The sequence below is a fragment of the Barbatula barbatula genome, assembly GCF_947034865.1.
Source record: "Barbatula barbatula genome assembly, chromosome: 8".
Classification (NCBI taxonomy): Eukaryota; Metazoa; Chordata; class Actinopteri; order Cypriniformes; family Nemacheilidae; genus Barbatula; species Barbatula barbatula.
Window position 1 is genome coordinate 4,255,092 of NC_136771.1, and position 18,650 is coordinate 4,273,741.

Here is an 18,650-nt window from a genome sequence, read left to right on the forward strand (position 1 = left end):
ACACTGGCCACCAGTAGAACTAGATTTAAAACTAGTAACATCTTCACTGAGAGGACTTTCCTCATTTATCTTTGTTTTTGTGTATATCTAGCTACTGAGATTGGGAAAAATTGAAAAAGAAGACACAGTAAACTTAAAATGAACAAAGAAATAATTCAGTCAAAAATTAAGATTCTTTCATTTTCACAAAACCTTTGCCATCTAAAATCGAAGCATGTCGCTACAAGTTTGTTACAATCAGATGGGTAGGACAATCAGATTAGTGAAATGGAAATGTGTTTTCACAATTTTCCATGCACATACTGAGATTAAAAAAAAATATGAAACTGAACTTAGCGTAAATATGTGAACACTGCAGAAACACACTTTGACGATGAAATCTATGCAAAGTTTATATACACAGGCCCCCAGATCTCTGTGTTGTCCATATAGTGTGTTATAAGTCACCTAACTTTTCTACAGTAAATGGCAAAGACTGTTTGCCAATGTACATTGAAAAAAAACACTTGAAACCATCACAGAAATTCTAACGATTTCCATTTATACTGTAATGATCAATCAGCTTTCCATTATTATTCCAATAGCATTTAATGGTTCACATTATAGTTTCGATTAAAAACAATACAAGTCCTATTATAACCATTAAATCCCATTGAAATAATAATAATACATTTTCTATTGAGTTTTGAACAGGATTCCATTGTTTATTTTTCAGCATGCATATTATCTTAAAAAAGTATTATTTTCTTGTTCAAGCATCTAATATGCAATTGACATAAACAAAGTCACACTAATATTTTGTTTCTTCAGGTTTAGTTTCCTACAGGTTTCTACTTTTCTTCAGGTTTATACTATGTCATAGCCTGATTTTGGTTCTCTTAATGATGGGATAGTCGGCCACTCTGCAAAGACCGGCGACTTTATTTTGGGTCAGGCACTGTATATCGCTGCTCTTCTTCGGAAATCACGTCTCCATATTTCGAGATACATTTTCTTCATTATTGTTAGTCATACTTAATGCTTGTCACTGGGTTTTGCTAATATCTGATCAATAAAAAGTATTAAAACTTTGACAATACAGTATTTAATCATTTAGCACTGTGACTTTTCCATTTACTGAAAAATAGCAATTTTGGACAAACAAGGTTTCAGAAGGATAGCAACAAATTATTATATCTATATAGTGAATGTACAACAGATTGAATCACATCTACCATCAGTTTATTGTCGGTGTCGGACTGAAACTTCTTAAAAAAAGCTACGTTTTTCCTTTCCTTGTGGTTTTGGAGATACAAGGTTTCAGTCCAACAGTGACAATATTTGCAATATCGCGCAGCCACGACCACATCAATCATCACTATATTCCCAATATAACACAACCAATAATAACATTCTTAATATGTGCATTCGAAAATGTGTCTAAATTACAAAATAACAATTTACAGAAATATAAATATTTATTGTACAACAATGATGAACAAGGCCTATCTAATTCAATTCAATCAGATGGCAGAAAAAATGAATGAAGAGTCTTACCAGATGTGCTGTTATTGGAGAAACAAATGCACTTTACTGTCCTGTATCCTGCGACCTGTAAGCTTTATACTCCTTACATTCACCACCTGCTGATGCACCTGTGCTATTGGGACAACCCACAATTATCAATTTTCTGTACCAGTCAGAGGAGAATACACTCTCCCTGTAAAATTTTGGTCCCTCCCAATAGTTTTTGATCGCCCTCCCTTATAGTCTTAGGATGTAAGGCAGTTATTTCTGTACAGCAATTATGAAGCTAGATTTTTAAAATTGCATAACAGGTTTTGTTGCATTAGTTACACTGAACCCTGTTTGCACGATCATTTCAAAAGAGGCTTCCACACATTGACAATACAAATTCAAAGAGTCAGGTCGGATCTGCATCACTCGTATAACAGAAGATAGAAATTGTTATATATACGGCTTTAAATGCGTCTGAATTTTGTAAGCCAAAATATTCAAAATACCGATGCACATTATATGTAAAGACAAATAGTAAACTATAACTATTTACAAGTGGATAAATGAAGTACATGAACGCACAACTCATTTCAAATCGCTTATTATTAAATAAATATCAAATTCAACTGAAATGTTCATACTAGTCTCCATAACTTTTCACTTTCATTTTGGTGTCAATGTTTCAAAATCTATCTTAGAAAAAAACAGTGACGTGCATTTAAAATATATATAATTACGAGAATGAATAGAAATGTAGGTAGGGTTGGGGTGGGGGTGGTTGCGAAACAGTAGCAATTATGCTGACAGGAGCGGGGCAAGTAGAATATAAACTTGATTGACAGGATCTGATGAACATTGAACAGACTCCTCCTTAGCTTTTGGGCAAAACTTGCGCGTCTTCTCTTTAAAAGTGAATGACACAGTGACCAAGTATCCAGCCACCAAACTACAACGTTTGTACACGTTTACCACAAAGAATATGAAAATATGAAAAACGTTTTTGTGGGTTTTTCAATGTTGAATCTATGTTGAATTTCAATGTTAAATCGATGTTGAATTTCAATGTTAAATTAATGTTGAATGTCAATTTTTTTTTTTTTGCCAAATGTTTTAGAAACTCCTACAGCAGCCCTGGCTTAGTAAAGCTTATTATGGTCACATCTCAACAAGCAACATCATTTGATGATTGACGAAATGAGGTAACAAGGAAATATGGAGTTAAAACGCTACCCAGTTTCACAGCAATGGTTTATTACCCGTTGGTGTGATGTACTGTATCTTTATAACCTGTTGAATTGCAGGCCAAGATCCAGCATAAAGGACTTTTATTTTATGGCAACGGATTGTTATTGTGGGTGTTCCAACTAAACGTCAAAATACAAGGTGACGATACAGTGCTCTCAATGTATAAAGCTCTCAATGTGATTATTTTAAGAAAATGTATCTTTAAGATTTGAGAAAAGTGTATATAAAGCTCTACACTGCATGTCAGCACGCTCATACATGTATATTTTTATTTAATAGATACATGCGAGAGACCACAAAAAACCCACTGAACTGGATTTTCCGAGCTGCGAAAGAATACGTTTGGAGGGCATCAAACAAGCGATTAAGCGAATAAAACATCAAACAAGCGATTAAGATTAATTTCTGCAAATAATACCCCATGCTGTGTGGCTACAAATCACATCCCCATTATTGGCTTCTGTAAGAACCTTTGACTCTTGCTCACATCTATTCAACAGGCCATAACTGTTTATTGCACGCAATAAAACACGACACAGAGCGAACACGTAAATACACAAGGAATAGTTCTTTTGCTTCCAGGTTTCATAACACAGGCCGCTTTGTTAGTAACAGCAAGTGAAATATGAAAAACTCGACCTTCATCGTATTTAGCTTAGTCTGCCTGCATGTTCACAGCATATGGAGTGCTATCGGTAAGTTCAATTTCATTTAAAAAGGTGAAAGAGACCTAATTCTTTTTGTGATATAAATGTTGCCTTGTTTATCAAAACAAGTATCTATGTGTTTCTATCAGAATGATATGAATGTCACATGAAACATTAAGAACAAAGACTAAACCAGAACAAGCATGTTAATTGCTGATCAACGCTATGCGAGAAACAGGCTGGGTCTGGATTAAAGTCTCTGTTTAGAAGAAGCGGAGACTCCTGTGTCACACATGCATTCCTGTGTGTTCATTTAAGAGGGAGTTGTCTTCACTTCATTTAAAGCATTAATTGCTTTTTCTAAGAACCAGAGTTATTGTTAAGTAATTTCTTGGAATTTTGATGCAAAGCTTGTAATTTTCACAGGGTTCTGATGAAGAATACATAACAATAGTGTTAAATCACATCTACAAACAGTCGCCATGTCACTCTGCTGACAGGAAGCTGACTTCCTAAATGTGAACTACTGTGAAGTGACCTCCTTTTAGTCCTCGTATACATAGCATAGTAAAGGGAATCCAAAAATGTACATTTCAAATGAGTAGAACTATTATACATATGAAAAAACGATTTTAATATATTGAAATTTGTGTATAAAAGTTTAGGACTTTATCTGTTGTCCTGAAACCAATTATGTGTTTTATAGGCACAACAGAGATCAATTGTCAACGTGGAAGTGACATCACTATAGGGAGTGTCCAGGAGGGATACGAAGGTGAGATAACGTCAAAGGGAAGAAAAATTGTTAACACTTCAGTATAGGGGACAATTCTCACTATTACCTAGTTGTTATCAACATGCCTATTATTGGCATATTGGCTGTTTATTAGTATTTATTACACAGCTTATTTGAATGCTTGATTCTAAATGGCTAGTCATGATATTCCAAGGGTTGTTTTTATCAAATAATGGATGCTGCAAATCATTTTGAGAGGGGCAGTTTAATATTACACATATATGTAATATATACATATATGACATTATATTTACAAATGATTAAACCAATTTGCCTGTTCGTGACGTTTGAATGTTGTTTCTTATTTTAAAACCAAAACTAAACGGCTTTTCCTCGCGGAATGTCTGCATTGGGTAAAAATGAGCTAATAAAATATTTCAAATTCACATTTTACATCAATTTTTTTCTCACATGGCAAGTAATCTTGAAATAAGCCCCTTCAGTGTGATGCAAGACCCTCCGCTTCACGTCAGCTCCTGATCACACTGTCGGGGCTTATTACTGCGATAACAACGCTCAGCCTGTACATTATCCCTTACTTAGAAAGCACATATTCTACATGACCATATTCTACATTCCTAATCCTACCCAATACCTAAACCTATCTACTACCTTACAAACTATTAATAATCAACAAATGAAGTATTTACTGAAGTGTGACCGAAAAATACAATTACATGAATTACCTTTGTAAGACACCAGATTAGTCTCGATGTTATAATAATAATTCTATTGTTACTTTTATTGATAATAATGATTTAATATAATTGAATTAACAAAGATATTATTTTATAATATCATATGTAATAATAATAATAATTAATGGATTATTATTATTAATTATTAATAAAAATATTGAAAACATATTTGTATCATTTTAAATATTTTTTTAACAACATGTTTGCTTAAAACACTTTTAGAGACTCCGTATTTGTAGCAATTCATATCTCTATATTTCTTCCGTAAATGAAGGATCCAGAATGCAAACATTTGTCTATCTGCCCTACAGGAGACATAGAGATTATTAGCAATATCCGACCTGATGATCGTGTAGTTCTGGAGTCTCATTACTTCCCCATTGGTGTGACATTCCTGACACTGGTTTACTCCGATGGAGACAATAATGCTATTGTACGCACCAACAAACCATTGGATGCTGAAGTGCTATCAGAGGTTTGTTTTCCATGTTATAAATAACCTTGTACAGTTTAATGAACCTTGATCAGTTTAATTTCATCGATATGCATATTGCCAGAAAATAACAACTGAAAATTAAACTGACATTTCTGGCGATTCTGGTAAAGAAAGTAATAAAGTCCAAATATTCTGTTCCTCATATCATGTTTCCACTGCTTGTTCTTTCAGTCAGGAGGAAATCTGTTTTATTCTGTCACCTGCACAAACACAAACCCAGCGGTAATATATAATAATCATTTAGTAATATCTGACCAATAACAAATAAGTAAAACATATACTTAAAAACCTTCCCTATAAAGTCAACTTTTGCATTTCAGATGAAAAACACACGGAAACTAAACGTTTTGGATGTTAATGACAACGCTCCCATCTTCCAAAGCAAAACATACAGTGCAACGCTTTCAGAGGTGAGCTCAGTGTCTCAGGATCTTACGCTAGAGTTCTCATCACTATTTATTAGTTATATTTGTGTTATAGACCCAGTCTGTGGACTCATATGTGCTCCTTGTAAAAGCTGAAGATGCAGACGTATCTCCGAGTAACTACATACTGACATATTCTATAGTGGTGAGTCAAGTCTGATAGAACTATACATTTCTTTCTTTGACAAAAAAACGATGTAATGAAACATTAAGGAAAACTGGATAAATTTCGTCATTTTATTCCACAACACTTCTTCACTCAGCCTCCAGCGCCAGATGAGTTTGAGTTGGGAAACGACGGGAACATCAAGTTAAAAAAACGTTTGGACTACAACGTCGCTGAAAGCCACATTTTCACCGTGGAAGCCAAAGTAAAGATCCACAGCTCGGCTGCTTTTCTATCTTATCATTCTCTCATTTCTGAAAATGGTTCTCCAGTCTGCTTAAAATGTTTGTTTGCAGGATCAAGAGGGACTCAAGGACACCGCGACAGTTACAATAACAGTTATAGATTACGACAACCTAAACCCATATTTCCATCACAGCCTTTATAAAGCATCCATAGAGGAGAATCAGGTCAGAAACTTTCAAGTACAAAATTAATACTTAAAAATGCATTTCTGCCCAAACAAATACAAAAAGATTCTGTCCACAAATAGGTAGGGCACTTCTCAGTGGTCACTCCTGAGTCCATAAAAGCACAAGATGGAGATAAAGGCATCGATGAGCCTGTAGTCTACAGCATAACAGCAGGTACCCTTCATATAAAATGTAATGATGTTATTCACCATGACAACTTTCCTTGTTTCCGAATACAGATTTGGGATAGATGCTAGTCCGACCTAAATCTTACATCAAAATATAAAATATTAAGCAATACTTTATTAACATCAAAATATTCATTGCTGTCACCATATATACCGGGAACTACAATAATTATCAAAACTTTGTTAATACTAACTACACATGATAATATCAACAATTATTGTAATCAAAGATCATAACTCAGCAACGACTTACAATTTTGCCTCAAAGACTACAACTAGACTGGACACTAAACATGACAAAACACTGGGATTAAATAGAGTCCATGGGATGGGGTTCAGCGTCAGGAGCAGGGTAATCAATGAGGTCAGAGGGGTGCAGTGCATGATGGGAAATGTAGTCCAGGGGTTAAAAGTGAGGTTATTGTGAGCGAGTGTATCTGAGAGGTGGCTCTGGTGCGGGGGGCGTGGTTGACGAAGACAGGGGAGATGTTATAGAATGATTGAGGCTCTGTTTTAAAAACAAACAAATATTTTCACACTTCTGTTTCAGTCCTTCCAAATCAATATCAGGCCCACTTCGCAATCGACCAAAACACTGGGGTCATCTCCGTGACAACAGCACTGGACAGAGAGGAAATTGATCAGATAACTGTCTACATACAGGTATCAGGCGTTATTAATGCCATTTAATGAAATTAAGTTAATTCATCTTTAATGAAAGAAAATAATTTTGTTCTCCAATCCTTATTATTCTCTTTTTAAACAGGCAACTCAGCAAGACGATACAAGTAAGACGGCTAACACTGTGCTATCTGTCACTATAGTTGATGTGGATGATAACCCACCAAAATTTGAGCTGGACCAGTACCAGGCCACTATTCCAGAAAATTCTCCACACGACCAAGTTGTGCTTCAGACTAGAGTCACAGATTTAGACATGGTACGGTTACATCATGTAAACAGACATACAGATACACGCAGAAATAAAAATTATGCCTATTTTAATGATGCATTATTTTAAATACCTTTGGGGGCAGATTTCAGGCTAAGCAAATAATTCTTTTGTGAAATCAGACTAAACGATATCCATAACACTATCAACAACAAATCTAAAAAGGTTTATATCACACCAGGGAGGATTTGTAGGAACATTCCGGATTATTCCGGCCTCCGTCCCTTTTTCAGTCGGTCCTGATGGAATTGTTCGGGTGAATAAATCTGTGGAGCTAGACAGAGAGACCACAACCAATTTTCGTTTTCAAGTAAGTGAAACCAAAATCAAAACAGGATTTATGGTACAGTTGAAATAAGGTTTAATTGTTGTTGGAAAGTTGTCTTATTGTGGTCTTAGCCAGCGATTTAAGTCTAGTCAAGTCAAGTCAGCTTTATTTATTTTATACAATTTTCATTGTTACAAAGCAGCTGTACAAGAAAACACTGACTATAAGCAAAGCATAAAGAGATTTAAAGGGATAGTCCACCCAAAAGTGAAAACTCTATCATCATTTACTCATCCTCATGAGTGTATAAATTACATAGTCCTGATGAACACAGAGAAAGATATTTGGAAGAATGCTTTTAATTTTCAGTTTCAGGACATCATTGACTACCACAGAAGAACAAATTAAATGGTAGTCAAAGGAGCCCCAGCACGTTTCAGATAGAAACACACTAACTGATCGACTTTCTGCAACATGTCCAGACTGAAAATCTGGGCAAAATCTAAGCAAAAGTCTTGTAATGAATTTTGGCCTTAAATGATGACAGAATTTTTGTGTGAACTATCCTTTGAGAGCTATCAATCTTCACCCATTTTACGTAGATAGGACTTGAATGACTGAAATAGCAGCTCAAATGCGTTGAAAATATGGCCATTGAATGGGAAAACATCCCTAAAATAACTTTGGTTTAACAAGAAGAGTTCAATCGCATTAGCCATATGATAATTTGAAGACTACCATAATAAAAAATTATAATTTTTCTTCTCAAAATTAAAGGTTGAAGCACAAGACGATCCTCCGTCCAGCAACACAGCAACAGCCGAAATGAACGTTATTCTCCTGGATGAGAATGACAACAGTCCACAGTTTACAACGCCCAAGTATGAGGGCAAAGTTTACAGCAATCAGACCACTGGAATGCTTGTTGTCAAGGTGACGCGGGACTGTTTTCTTCTGAGTCATCTTATCGACACTTGAGTACATCTCTGAAGATTGATGAACTATTATTACTTTTTTACAACTTAAAATTATATCATATTATTCACAGGTGGAGGCAACAGACCTCGATGAAGGTCCAAATGGGGAAATCAGTTATGCGATTGAGTTTGGAAATGAAGAAGGTTATTTTGCCATTGATGGGAACACTGGGGAGATTACGCTGCTTCATAAAATTCCACTGATGGAAAACAAAATCCTTCAGTTTGCGCTCTATGTGACTGCAAAAGATGGTACGTTGTTGTTTTTTCATGGTAGATGAAAATAGATGTATGTCAACTCTGTGATGTCTGTGACTTTTTCTTCTGTGAAACACAAAAGAAGATATTTTGAGAAATCGTGTTTATACAATAGAAGTCTATGGGGTCCAGGGTTTTTTGTTTCCAACGTTCTTAAAAATGTCTCTTTTTTTGTTCTTCAGAAGAAAGTCATACAGGTTGTATTGACATGAGAGTGATGAATTATGATAGAATATTTATTTATGGTTGAATTTCACACCTTCAGGTGGCGTAGTAAGCAGATCAACTTCTGTTCTGGTGGACATCAAGGCACCTGGAGATTCCCGTCCACAGTTCCTTCAGAAGACGTACCAGGGTCAGGTCGAGGAAGAGCAGTCGGAAGCGGACATTGTGAAGGTACGTGGCCTTACAGTTCAAAGTTTTGCCTCAGATGATTTTAAAATTAGACTAATTCAACCTGCACTTTATCATCTACAGATTGACTTCCTATCCATCAACCTGATTCCCGTGACATTAACGGTCGAAAGCGAAACCGACAAGTTCTCCATAGACCAGAATACAGGTGTTCTGTCAACCAAAATCAAACTCGACTATGAACTGAAGAGCAGCTACACTGTTCAGCTGTCCATAACGGATGGAACCAACCGGGATGAGGCATCTGTTCAGGTCACCGTCCTGGACATCAACGACAACAGTCCAACATTTGTACTTAACCCTGCACAGGTTACAATACCAGAAGATCTTAAGGTGGGAGATAATGTTACATCCGTCCAGGCCACGGATGCCGATTCAGATCTGAATGGTGAAGTGCGGTACACTCTTCTGGGGGGAGGCGGGAGGTTTCATATCGACGAGGTAACAGGGGTGATAACTGTGGTGACTCCTCTCGACAGAGAGGACAAGGATGAGTACATCTTGGAGATCACCGCACGAGACCAGGGTCGCCCATCACGTTCCACCACCGCCACTTTGGACATCACGATAAGCGACATCAACGACAATGCTCCCATATTTTCCAAGCAACAATACGAGGTCACGGTGTCGGAGGATGCAACGGTAGGAACAGAAGCGCTCAACGTAACAGCGGTTGACAAAGATGAGGGTTCCAACGCAGTGGTGACCTATCACATCGTCAGACAGGAGCCGCCTTCCACACCACCCGTCTTTAGCATAGACGCTGTGACCGGTTCCATTCATCTTGCTGAAAATCTTGATTACAGCAAAGTGAAGAGGTTTACGCTACAAGTGGAGGGACGAGATGGAGGAAGTCACGTTCTTACAGGAAGTGCCGTTGTCATCGTGTGGGTGGAAGACGTGAATGATAAGGCCCCAGAGTTTAGTATGAAGCAGTACAATGTGGCAGTCTATGAAAATCTGCCAAGCGGAGCCGCTCTTGTGTCTCTGGAGGTTACAGATGTGGATGAGGTAAGATGCATTTGAATCACAGAAAGCATTAAAGTCCACCAAAATCTTGTACCATTTGGTTCTATTTTCTTTCCACTCAGGGGGGGTTTTCGAAAGGTTACTTTATCCTGGATAGTGATACCTTTTCTATCAACGGTCAAGGTGTAATACTGCTCAGGACTAATGCCACCCTAGATAGAGAAACTAAGGACAATTACATGCTTCAGGTACAAAACAACATTCAAAAACATGTGAAAAACATTCAAAAAACTTTTTTAAAACTCTGAATTGTCTCTTTTAGGTAATAGCAGTAGACCAGCCTGTGGACGGTCAGAGCGCCTCAGCTCAGATCAATATCACTGTTCTCGACGTCAATGACAACAACCCAGAATTCTTGGCTCTCCCAGGGTACACTGAGATCCGGGAGGGTGTGTACACGTCCTCTTCAACGGGAGAGGTTTGCGTGATCTCAGCAGCAGACTCGGACATTGGAGACAACGGGCGGGTCACCATATCTACTTCCTCTCACAGCAACCTGTTTCAATTTAGAGAGGTGGGATAACATTTGGTTACAATCAGGCAATTTCTTTTAAAAACATGACATTGGCATGTATTTAGTGGTAAATGGTACAATAACTGAAATACACAACATAGCATAAATGCATTACTTGCCCTACAATTTGTGAAAAATGTTCTCCTCCAGGATGGGACGCTGCTGGCTGTCAAAGAACTTGATCGAGAGAAACAGGATGTTTATGATTTGGTCATCGTTGCTATGGATCATGGAATACCACAGAGAAATGTATTGATTTCCTTTTCTGTGTACTAGTACATGTCATGATGTTAATGTGTGTACTCTAGATACATTTTTACTGAAAGCTGTACATTTTTCACTACTGTGCATGTTGTATAAGTACTTCTCTCGTGTTTTCTAATACAAATATTTAAAAATTCTTAAATCAAGATACATTTACTTCTGAAATAAAAACGACCTAGATATTAAGACATTATTAAGACATTATTAATCCGTAAAACAAGAAAAAAAGATCAGCCAATGGGGTCATTTTTCTTACACCACTGGCTGATTTTTTAAAAAGTTTGTAGGCTATTAATTATAAACCCAATTAATTTTGATTAATTAATTACTTATTTTCCAGAAAACAAGACTTAATATTTTAGGACATTCTGATTCTCAAGTAAATGTATATTGATTCCTCACAAAATACTCAGAAATGATGTAATTTGGCTCTTTTAAGACCAGCTAACCTCACTGTGTGTGAAAGGATGTGAATGTGTAGTCAAGGTCTATACTAAATGTTTTTTTTTTGGTTAATCAGAACATCACCACGCTGAGGGTCAGTATCACAGATATCAATGACAACGCTCCTGTCTTCAGCTCTAAAACCTACAGCAGAAGTATTCTAGTTAAGGACACCAAAATTGGAGATCTGCTGTTGAAGCTGTACGCTACAGATAGAGATGCTGGAAATAACTCGCTCATGACATACAGGTATACACCAGATATATGTAAAAAGATGCCTGATAAGATGCAGGCCACTCTAGGTAGGTCATCCACCATATTGGAACCCTCCAAGCCAGTCCATGAACACTCAAGAGCAAGCTGACTTTGCGTCTGCAACCATGTTTATAGGTATTTTCTGACTATGAAATGTTACATCCGGTTGGTTAGATCTTATTGGCATTTTGAAAAACTGTGAGTGACATCAGCTACCTTAATGTGATGCCGTTCCAAAATGGCGTACGCATCTGGAAAGTTAAAATAAGGCATCAATGTATACAGTATACTGCATTTCTATGCTTCGGTCTCTGCCTCTCATCACGGAACTTCATAATACACAAAATAAGGGTAAACTCATGTTTCGTAGTTTCTCCGAAGACACCTCCGTGGTCTCTCTGGATGCTGAGACGGGAGACATCACTTTGACGTCTGACCTCAGTGACCTCACAGAAGACACGCTGCTCAACCTGACAGCTAAGGCGATGGATCACGGAACGCCACCGAAATCTGCCACAGGTTTAATTCACTTGCACATACAGCCTCAGGGATTTATCTGCAGATTGACTTGACTAATGATGCAAGCCTTTTGTAAGCTGCAGATGTCAGCTTTCATAACCAGGCGCTTTGAATTTACATGAGGTCACAGTCAGTTTGTTCTAGGCAAACACGTTCTGTGTAATTAGATTACTATAACTTTGCATTTGCATACTGTAGGTAGAAGAACCTGTATGCCTAATAATACTCTTATTTACTTTGGCATCTGACATTAAGAAAAAAACCTTTTATTTTCATTCCTTACATTTTTCACTTCAGTGGAAGTTTTAATCTACTTCAAAACGGTGTCACTCACCGAGGGCGTGGCCTTTGCAAGCTCCTACAACTTCTCCATTAAAGAGAATGAACCTGCGGGCACAAAAGTGGGTGTGGTCAAAGCATCGACAGGAAGCCCACAGGTTACGGTAAGCTACAGCATGAGTTCACACGAGCACGTCTTCTCCGTGGATGCCGATGGAACCATCAAAGCTCTCCGACTGCTGGACAAAGAGAAAGAAGAGTGGTACATTCTCACTGTGGAAGCTACAGACTCCAGAACTCCCCCGAATACAGCTGAGACCACGGTATTATTCCCAAATACAAATCTGTCATCAAAGATTGAATTTTAGGCGTTCAAAGGCCAGAAATAAAAGAAATAAAGACACACGTAAGATGTTTTAGGTTTTTAAACAACACATGATTAGTGAAAACGGCAGCTATAAACATGTCAACGAAACTCACTCGGCAAAATATAATAACTAAGTGATCTGTCACAAAAGCATTTGATCTGAATACAAAACTTGCCATTTATCACAACACTTTACACCAGCGCTATTCAGCTTTGGTCCTTTCCCTGATAGCACACATACATCTGGAAGACGTCTATTTGATGTATTTTTGGGATTGTTTGCTTATCTGCAATACGTCTGTGAGACGTCCCCTATCAGATGTCCTACAGATAGAAGAGGTTTATTATTTAGAACGTATGTAAAGACATATATTAGATGTTTTTACTCAGCAGTTGTATTCCAGATCTCCAGATGTCTTGCAGATGTACCTGTGCTATCTGGCAATAAATTGCAGTCTTTTTTACGTAATTCTAAGGTTGTGAGGATTTTTGAGTCATTCGGAAACGCAATAATGTGAATCACATAGCTTGAAGCACAGGTAGAAACATATGTGCATAAAGAAGAGACCTGTGCTCATCTGAAGTAAGATTTCACTTTCTATATTCAGGTCCGTGTTCAGGTGGAGAACGTGAATGAAGCACCTGTTTACACTGCTGAGAAATATGAAGCAGAAATATTCAGCATCTCCCCCTACAAATTCCCCATAGTGAAAGTTCAGGTATGGAAATAAATCGTCTTTCTAACATGTCCTGTTTAAGGAATAGTTTATCCAAAAATATTCACCCTCGTCTCTTTTCAAACCTGTATGACTGACTTTCTTCTGTGGAAAAGAAGAAATTATGAGAAACGTCTCAGTGGATTTGTGCCCATACAATGGAAGTCAAAACATCTTTTGTGGTATGCAGAAGAAAAAAGTCATGCAGGTTTGAAGTGGCACGAAGGGAAATAACCGATGAGAGAATTTTTATTTTGGGCTGAACTGTCCCTTTAAGGAGAGATATATCAGTGAGAGATAGTGAAGGTTAAAACACCTGGAATAATTGTGGTTGTATGTTCATCAGGCATCTGACCCTGATATAGGAGAGAGTTCAGAGCTGCAGTACGCCCTGTTGAAGCCCACCACACTTCTGGATGTGGACCATCTGACTGGTCAACTCTATGTATTGGATGCATCTAGTTTCGGAGGCTCTCAGGTCACCTGTGAAGTTAAAGCCACAGATAAACACGGACTGTCCACGACTACAACTGTACAGGTGAGCAGAGAAATAGTCAAATGTTTAAAAAATGACAAAACACATCACTACAAAGTATAGAAACCACACACGCATACTACCATCAAAATCTGTCAATAACTTGAGCAAATTTCAATTGAAATGTTCATTTCGAGACAACAAATATTAAAGTAACCCACTTACAGTGGAAGCCTATAAGTCATCCGTGTGGTTTTTATTCTATCGAAAACAAATCAAGGCTCATGAAGAATGCTTTCCAGGGTTCTTATCCATACAGTATAATGGACTTAAAGGGGGGGCTGTTGGTTAATGTCCAGAGTTCAGTTTCATCTCAGATTCTAAACGACACGAGCCGATGAATAAGGCTGTTGTCTAGCGAAACGATTGGTCATTTTCCAAGAAAACTAAAAATGATATACTTTTTCAACATAAATATAAGGCGTTAACTGCCTCCGAGTGCCTCCTCATAAGCCTCAATTTGTTATCGACCAAAGAAATAAACACACGGACATGGCATTGAGTGTCACAGACATGGAGTGAATTATTTTACCTACTAGAGAGGTCAAATTGTTTACTAACCTTATTTGCGTTTGATTCATCCGTGTACGATTTATCAAGTTTTACAATGATAGAATGAATGCTTCTACTATGCTCATATTACAAAGTTCTTACTTTGGGGTCTGCCAACATGCATTTGCACGATTTGAATAAAAAATGACTTGAATTGTATTTAACTCGCATTAAATGTGCTTGACATCCTCAGGTCAATATTAAAGAGACGGCAACTATCAGCGTCGTGGTGATTTCTCTTAACCAGCCTGTCTTTACTGTGGAGAAAAAACGACTTGAGATTCAAGAGTGAGCCTATCTGTTCAACATACAATACAAAAACATATTTCTGTTCAGTGTCTGCTCTTCTGGATGCGCTTGTAATGTTGTCTTTTGTACCTGATAAACATTACACCGTGTTTCGGCTCAGATCTCTGAAGAAAGCTCTAGGCTGGACTGTGAAGATCCTCAGTGTAGCAGCCGAGAGACAAAATCTGATTCTCAGAGAATCTACCACCAAAACATACGTCAACTTTATCGCCGTGGACAGCAGTGGCTCCGTCGTTCCTGCCGAGGAGGTCAAAGAGTAAGACGAAATTGTATCAGTATCAGCAAAAATAAATTAAGCTTGAGCCTATACTGGATGTAAATGAACGTGTAACAGTTACAGTTTTACATTTACAGTTAAACTAGATAACACCGGTGCATCTGTACAATGTCTGCTAAAGATCTAGATCCAATAAACGTCTGAGAAAGACCAGTTTTAGATACGTTCTAAATCATAAACATCCGACAGACATCTAGATGGACGCCTGACAGCTAATGTCTCAGAGACAAATTTGACAAAAACCTCTTACAGACGTACCTCCGCTATCTGAGAATACCTTGCAGCAAGTGTTTAGACCTGAGATATGACTCTTTGATGTTTTGGGGGGGTGATTGTTTGTTGTTTGTCTGTTTCGTCAAATCATCCAGCATAATGTAGGGAACATTCTGCGAAAGTATAACATGTAGAAAAAGGCCAGTTTGTGAATATAACTATTGTTTGTGGTTACAATAGTGACATTATACTGTAACTGTTCTAAAACATAAACCTGGTCATTTTCGCTTAATATTTTACAAGGAGACCAGGAAGGGATGTCATGTAAAACATACGAATAACCAAACTTTTTTATAGACGTTTTGAGAATTCCACCCACAGAAGTTATGATTATTATCCTAATGCACCCAACTCAAAAGAAACATTTTAATACTTGGGCTTCCGAAGTCGGGTTCCTCAGACATGTTGTGTTGACTTCTGCAGGAGGTTACGCAAGGAACAGGCCGCTGTTACAGCAGAACTGGAGAAGGTGTTTGGTTCTGGCTTGGACATCAAGCTGGAGGAAGGATCTGGAAACTCGGGAGATTCGGGTCAAGCAGCCGTCATTGCCCTTGGTGTTATCCTGGCAGTCTTTGTCGTGGCTTTTGCAACGCTGGTGACCGTCTATGTGATTAAGTAAGTTATTACTGGCCGTGTAACTGAACGCATTTTACTCAACAGTCTAGGTGGGCCCTGAAATGAAAAGATTTGGGAAGCCCTGTATTCAGAAAAGCACCCGGTTATGTTTCTCAGACATTATACATTTAAAACGTACTTTAAAAAAAAGAAACACTCATGAAATCCCAATGGACCTTATTAACTTTCATAACTTATGTTTGTGGTCATATTGTACATGCCAGTCCAACAACCTTAAGGTCTTTCCAAAATCTGAAGTTAAAGGTGCAGTTTGTAACTTTTTTCCAGTAAAATATCCAAAAACCAATCGCCAGTGTTATATTCTGTTCAGTTGAGTACTTACAATATCTCAACTATTTGTTAATTGTATCTTAATTTTAATTTAGAACAAGTGTCATGTATATATGAACAAGCATTTTTTTTATTTCATCCGACTGTATAGTAATAAATTAATTTTATGAATGACATCAAATGCATCTAATTCATTCTAATGAAATAAAGTCATGTCATCTAATGCAGCATTTATAAAACTTAATTACATAATCCATAAATGTGGTTTCTAATTCACGTCTGATTTATTATAAAAATGGTGGAGTTAAAGACGACAGTCCCCATTATTCCACGCTCCTTCACGGAGTCATCAAGCTACGCCATTGTCGTCGTTTTGCACATATCTGTTTTTAATGTGTGCTCTCTAGCAGTCGATTTTACAAACTGCTCCTTTAATACAGTAACTTATTACTTAAAGGTACGGTAAGCGACTTCAGAGAAACATTTGATATTTGAAGTCGATACCCAAAAGAAACACCTGCCGTCAAAATATTGACCCCTTTCTCCCTCTCTCCTGCACCTTCATGGGCGTACGCGCCATCTACTGCTGACTGGCTACAACAGTGTTATGGCAATACGTCCATAGGTCCGCTCCACTTTGTTTGGTCTCCTCATCAAGGAGGATGTGCAAACAGTATCTTTATTTGGCAAAACACACAGAACATGTAGAAAATATGGTATGTTTGGGTGTTCAAAAGCATTTCTCAGAAATTGCTTACCGCACCTTGAACACATATGCTATTTTGCATTCATCAATAATAGCAATTGACAACCGCAATTAAGCTGTCAAAAAAATCGTATTTCCACTACACAATGGTAATGATGATATCTATTGAAGTAAATTATGCAGTCAGCCAAATGAGTCCAATTATTGCTCGGAGAAAAAACGAGCAGAGACTCGGTTTGTAATTGTTGTGGCTCTTGGGTAAACCAGATATTGGCGCTAAATTATTTGCGATTTCACGTATAATTATCATCACAATTACTGTTATTAGTGTCACGATTATTTTCAATATTGCAGAGTTATAACGAAGTGTTACTGCTTTTTTAAACTACGTTTTAAATAATGTTTTAGAGAAACGGTTAAATAATGCACAAAATTAACCTCTTGCTTCAGGGTTAGAAAAATGAACAAGGATACGGATTCAGACAAAGAGAGCTTCAAAATTGACAAACATGACCCATTCAAAGAGAGATCCAGCATAGCTGAAAACTGTAACTACTATAAGTGAGTGCCAGAGTTATTACATGTAAACAGTTCATTTTGTCCAATTTGTTTTACAAATGTGTTTAAACATGTTCCTTTTTAAATACAGAAACCCAAAAGATGTCAAAACAAAAGAGGTAGAAAAAGTAAATGAGCTTGCTTTAATCACTAAAACGAATACTTTTTCTATGTTAAATAATAATATTAATATTAGTAATAACTTGTTTTGCAAAATGTATCTTTCAATGTCTGTATATTTTGTTTTGCAAGGAGCAGAATCGTCACCAGCGGGATTCTGAGAATGACAGTGATGATAGATGTGAAAGCAACGTCTCCGCCCTCTAAAAACTTCACCTTGTCAACATCTGCCATTAACACAATAGATGTCATGAGCTTGTTTGTCTTTAACATGCATCAGATCTTCCATCAACATTTTTCTAACCTGTGTGTAATTCAGTTGCATTGTTCCTTTTGCTGCCTGAAAAGCATTTTACAACAACAGAAATATTATGCACTTTAACTGAATCAACTGTTCTTGTGCGGCGAAACGTACGTTAAATTTGTGTTTTTGAAGACGTAAATGGTCATGAGAATAATTAAATGTAAAATAAACATCTTTGTATGCAACTTTGCATTTCCCATAGGTCAGACCGCGGCTTTCAAGTTTCCATACAGTATTTATTAAAACCAGTGGAGCGGCAGTGTGTTTGGAATAGGATCAAATG

General features: G+C 37.3%; 1 protein-coding gene across 4 annotated transcripts; it reads left to right on the forward strand.

Annotated features, from left to right (window-relative positions):
• Nucleotides 1–3,277: 3,277 nt before the first annotated feature.
• On the forward strand, nt 3,278–18,539 carry LOC306898027 (protocadherin Fat 4). Of its 4 annotated transcripts, none has more exons than XM_079463237.1 (30): nt 3,278–3,437; nt 4,096–4,164; nt 5,195–5,358; nt 5,551–5,601; nt 5,700–5,789; nt 5,860–5,949; nt 6,068–6,175; nt 6,267–6,380; nt 6,464–6,557; nt 7,122–7,234; nt 7,338–7,511; nt 7,705–7,833; nt 8,569–8,724; nt 8,840–9,020; nt 9,292–9,422; nt 9,504–10,451; nt 10,532–10,657; nt 10,732–10,983; nt 11,134–11,232; nt 11,768–11,940; nt 12,317–12,465; nt 12,763–13,067; nt 13,720–13,830; nt 14,174–14,365; nt 15,108–15,202; nt 15,324–15,479; nt 16,197–16,388; nt 17,836–17,946; nt 18,035–18,071; nt 18,196–18,539. In XM_079463237.1, exons 1-30 carry the CDS (start codon nt 3,368–3,370, stop codon nt 18,268–18,270), a joined length of 4,755 nt encoding a protein of 1,584 aa, XP_079319363.1. In that variant the 5' UTR covers nt 3,278–3,367; the 3' UTR covers nt 18,271–18,539. The 4 variants fall into 4 exon arrangements, with proteins under 4 accessions (XP_079319363.1, XP_079319364.1, XP_079319365.1 ...); XM_079463238.1 differs by having other exon boundaries at nt 18,035–18,062; XM_079463239.1 differs by lacking the exon at nt 17,836–17,946 and having other exon boundaries at nt 3,292–3,437.
• Nucleotides 18,540–18,650: the final 111 nt, after the last annotated feature.

Coding starts and splice junctions, on each gene's coding strand:
- LOC306898027 (XM_079463237.1), top strand. CDS start 3,368: ATGAAAAACTCGACCTTCATCGTATTTAGCTTAGTCTGCCTGCATGTT. Junction 9,021..9,291: donor CTATGTGACTGCAAAAGATG/GTACGTTGTTGT, acceptor TCACACCTTCAG/GTGGCGTAGTAAGCAGATCA. Junction 10,452..10,531: donor AGGTTACAGATGTGGATGAG/GTAAGATGCATT, acceptor CTTTCCACTCAG/GGGGGGTTTTCGAAAGGTTA.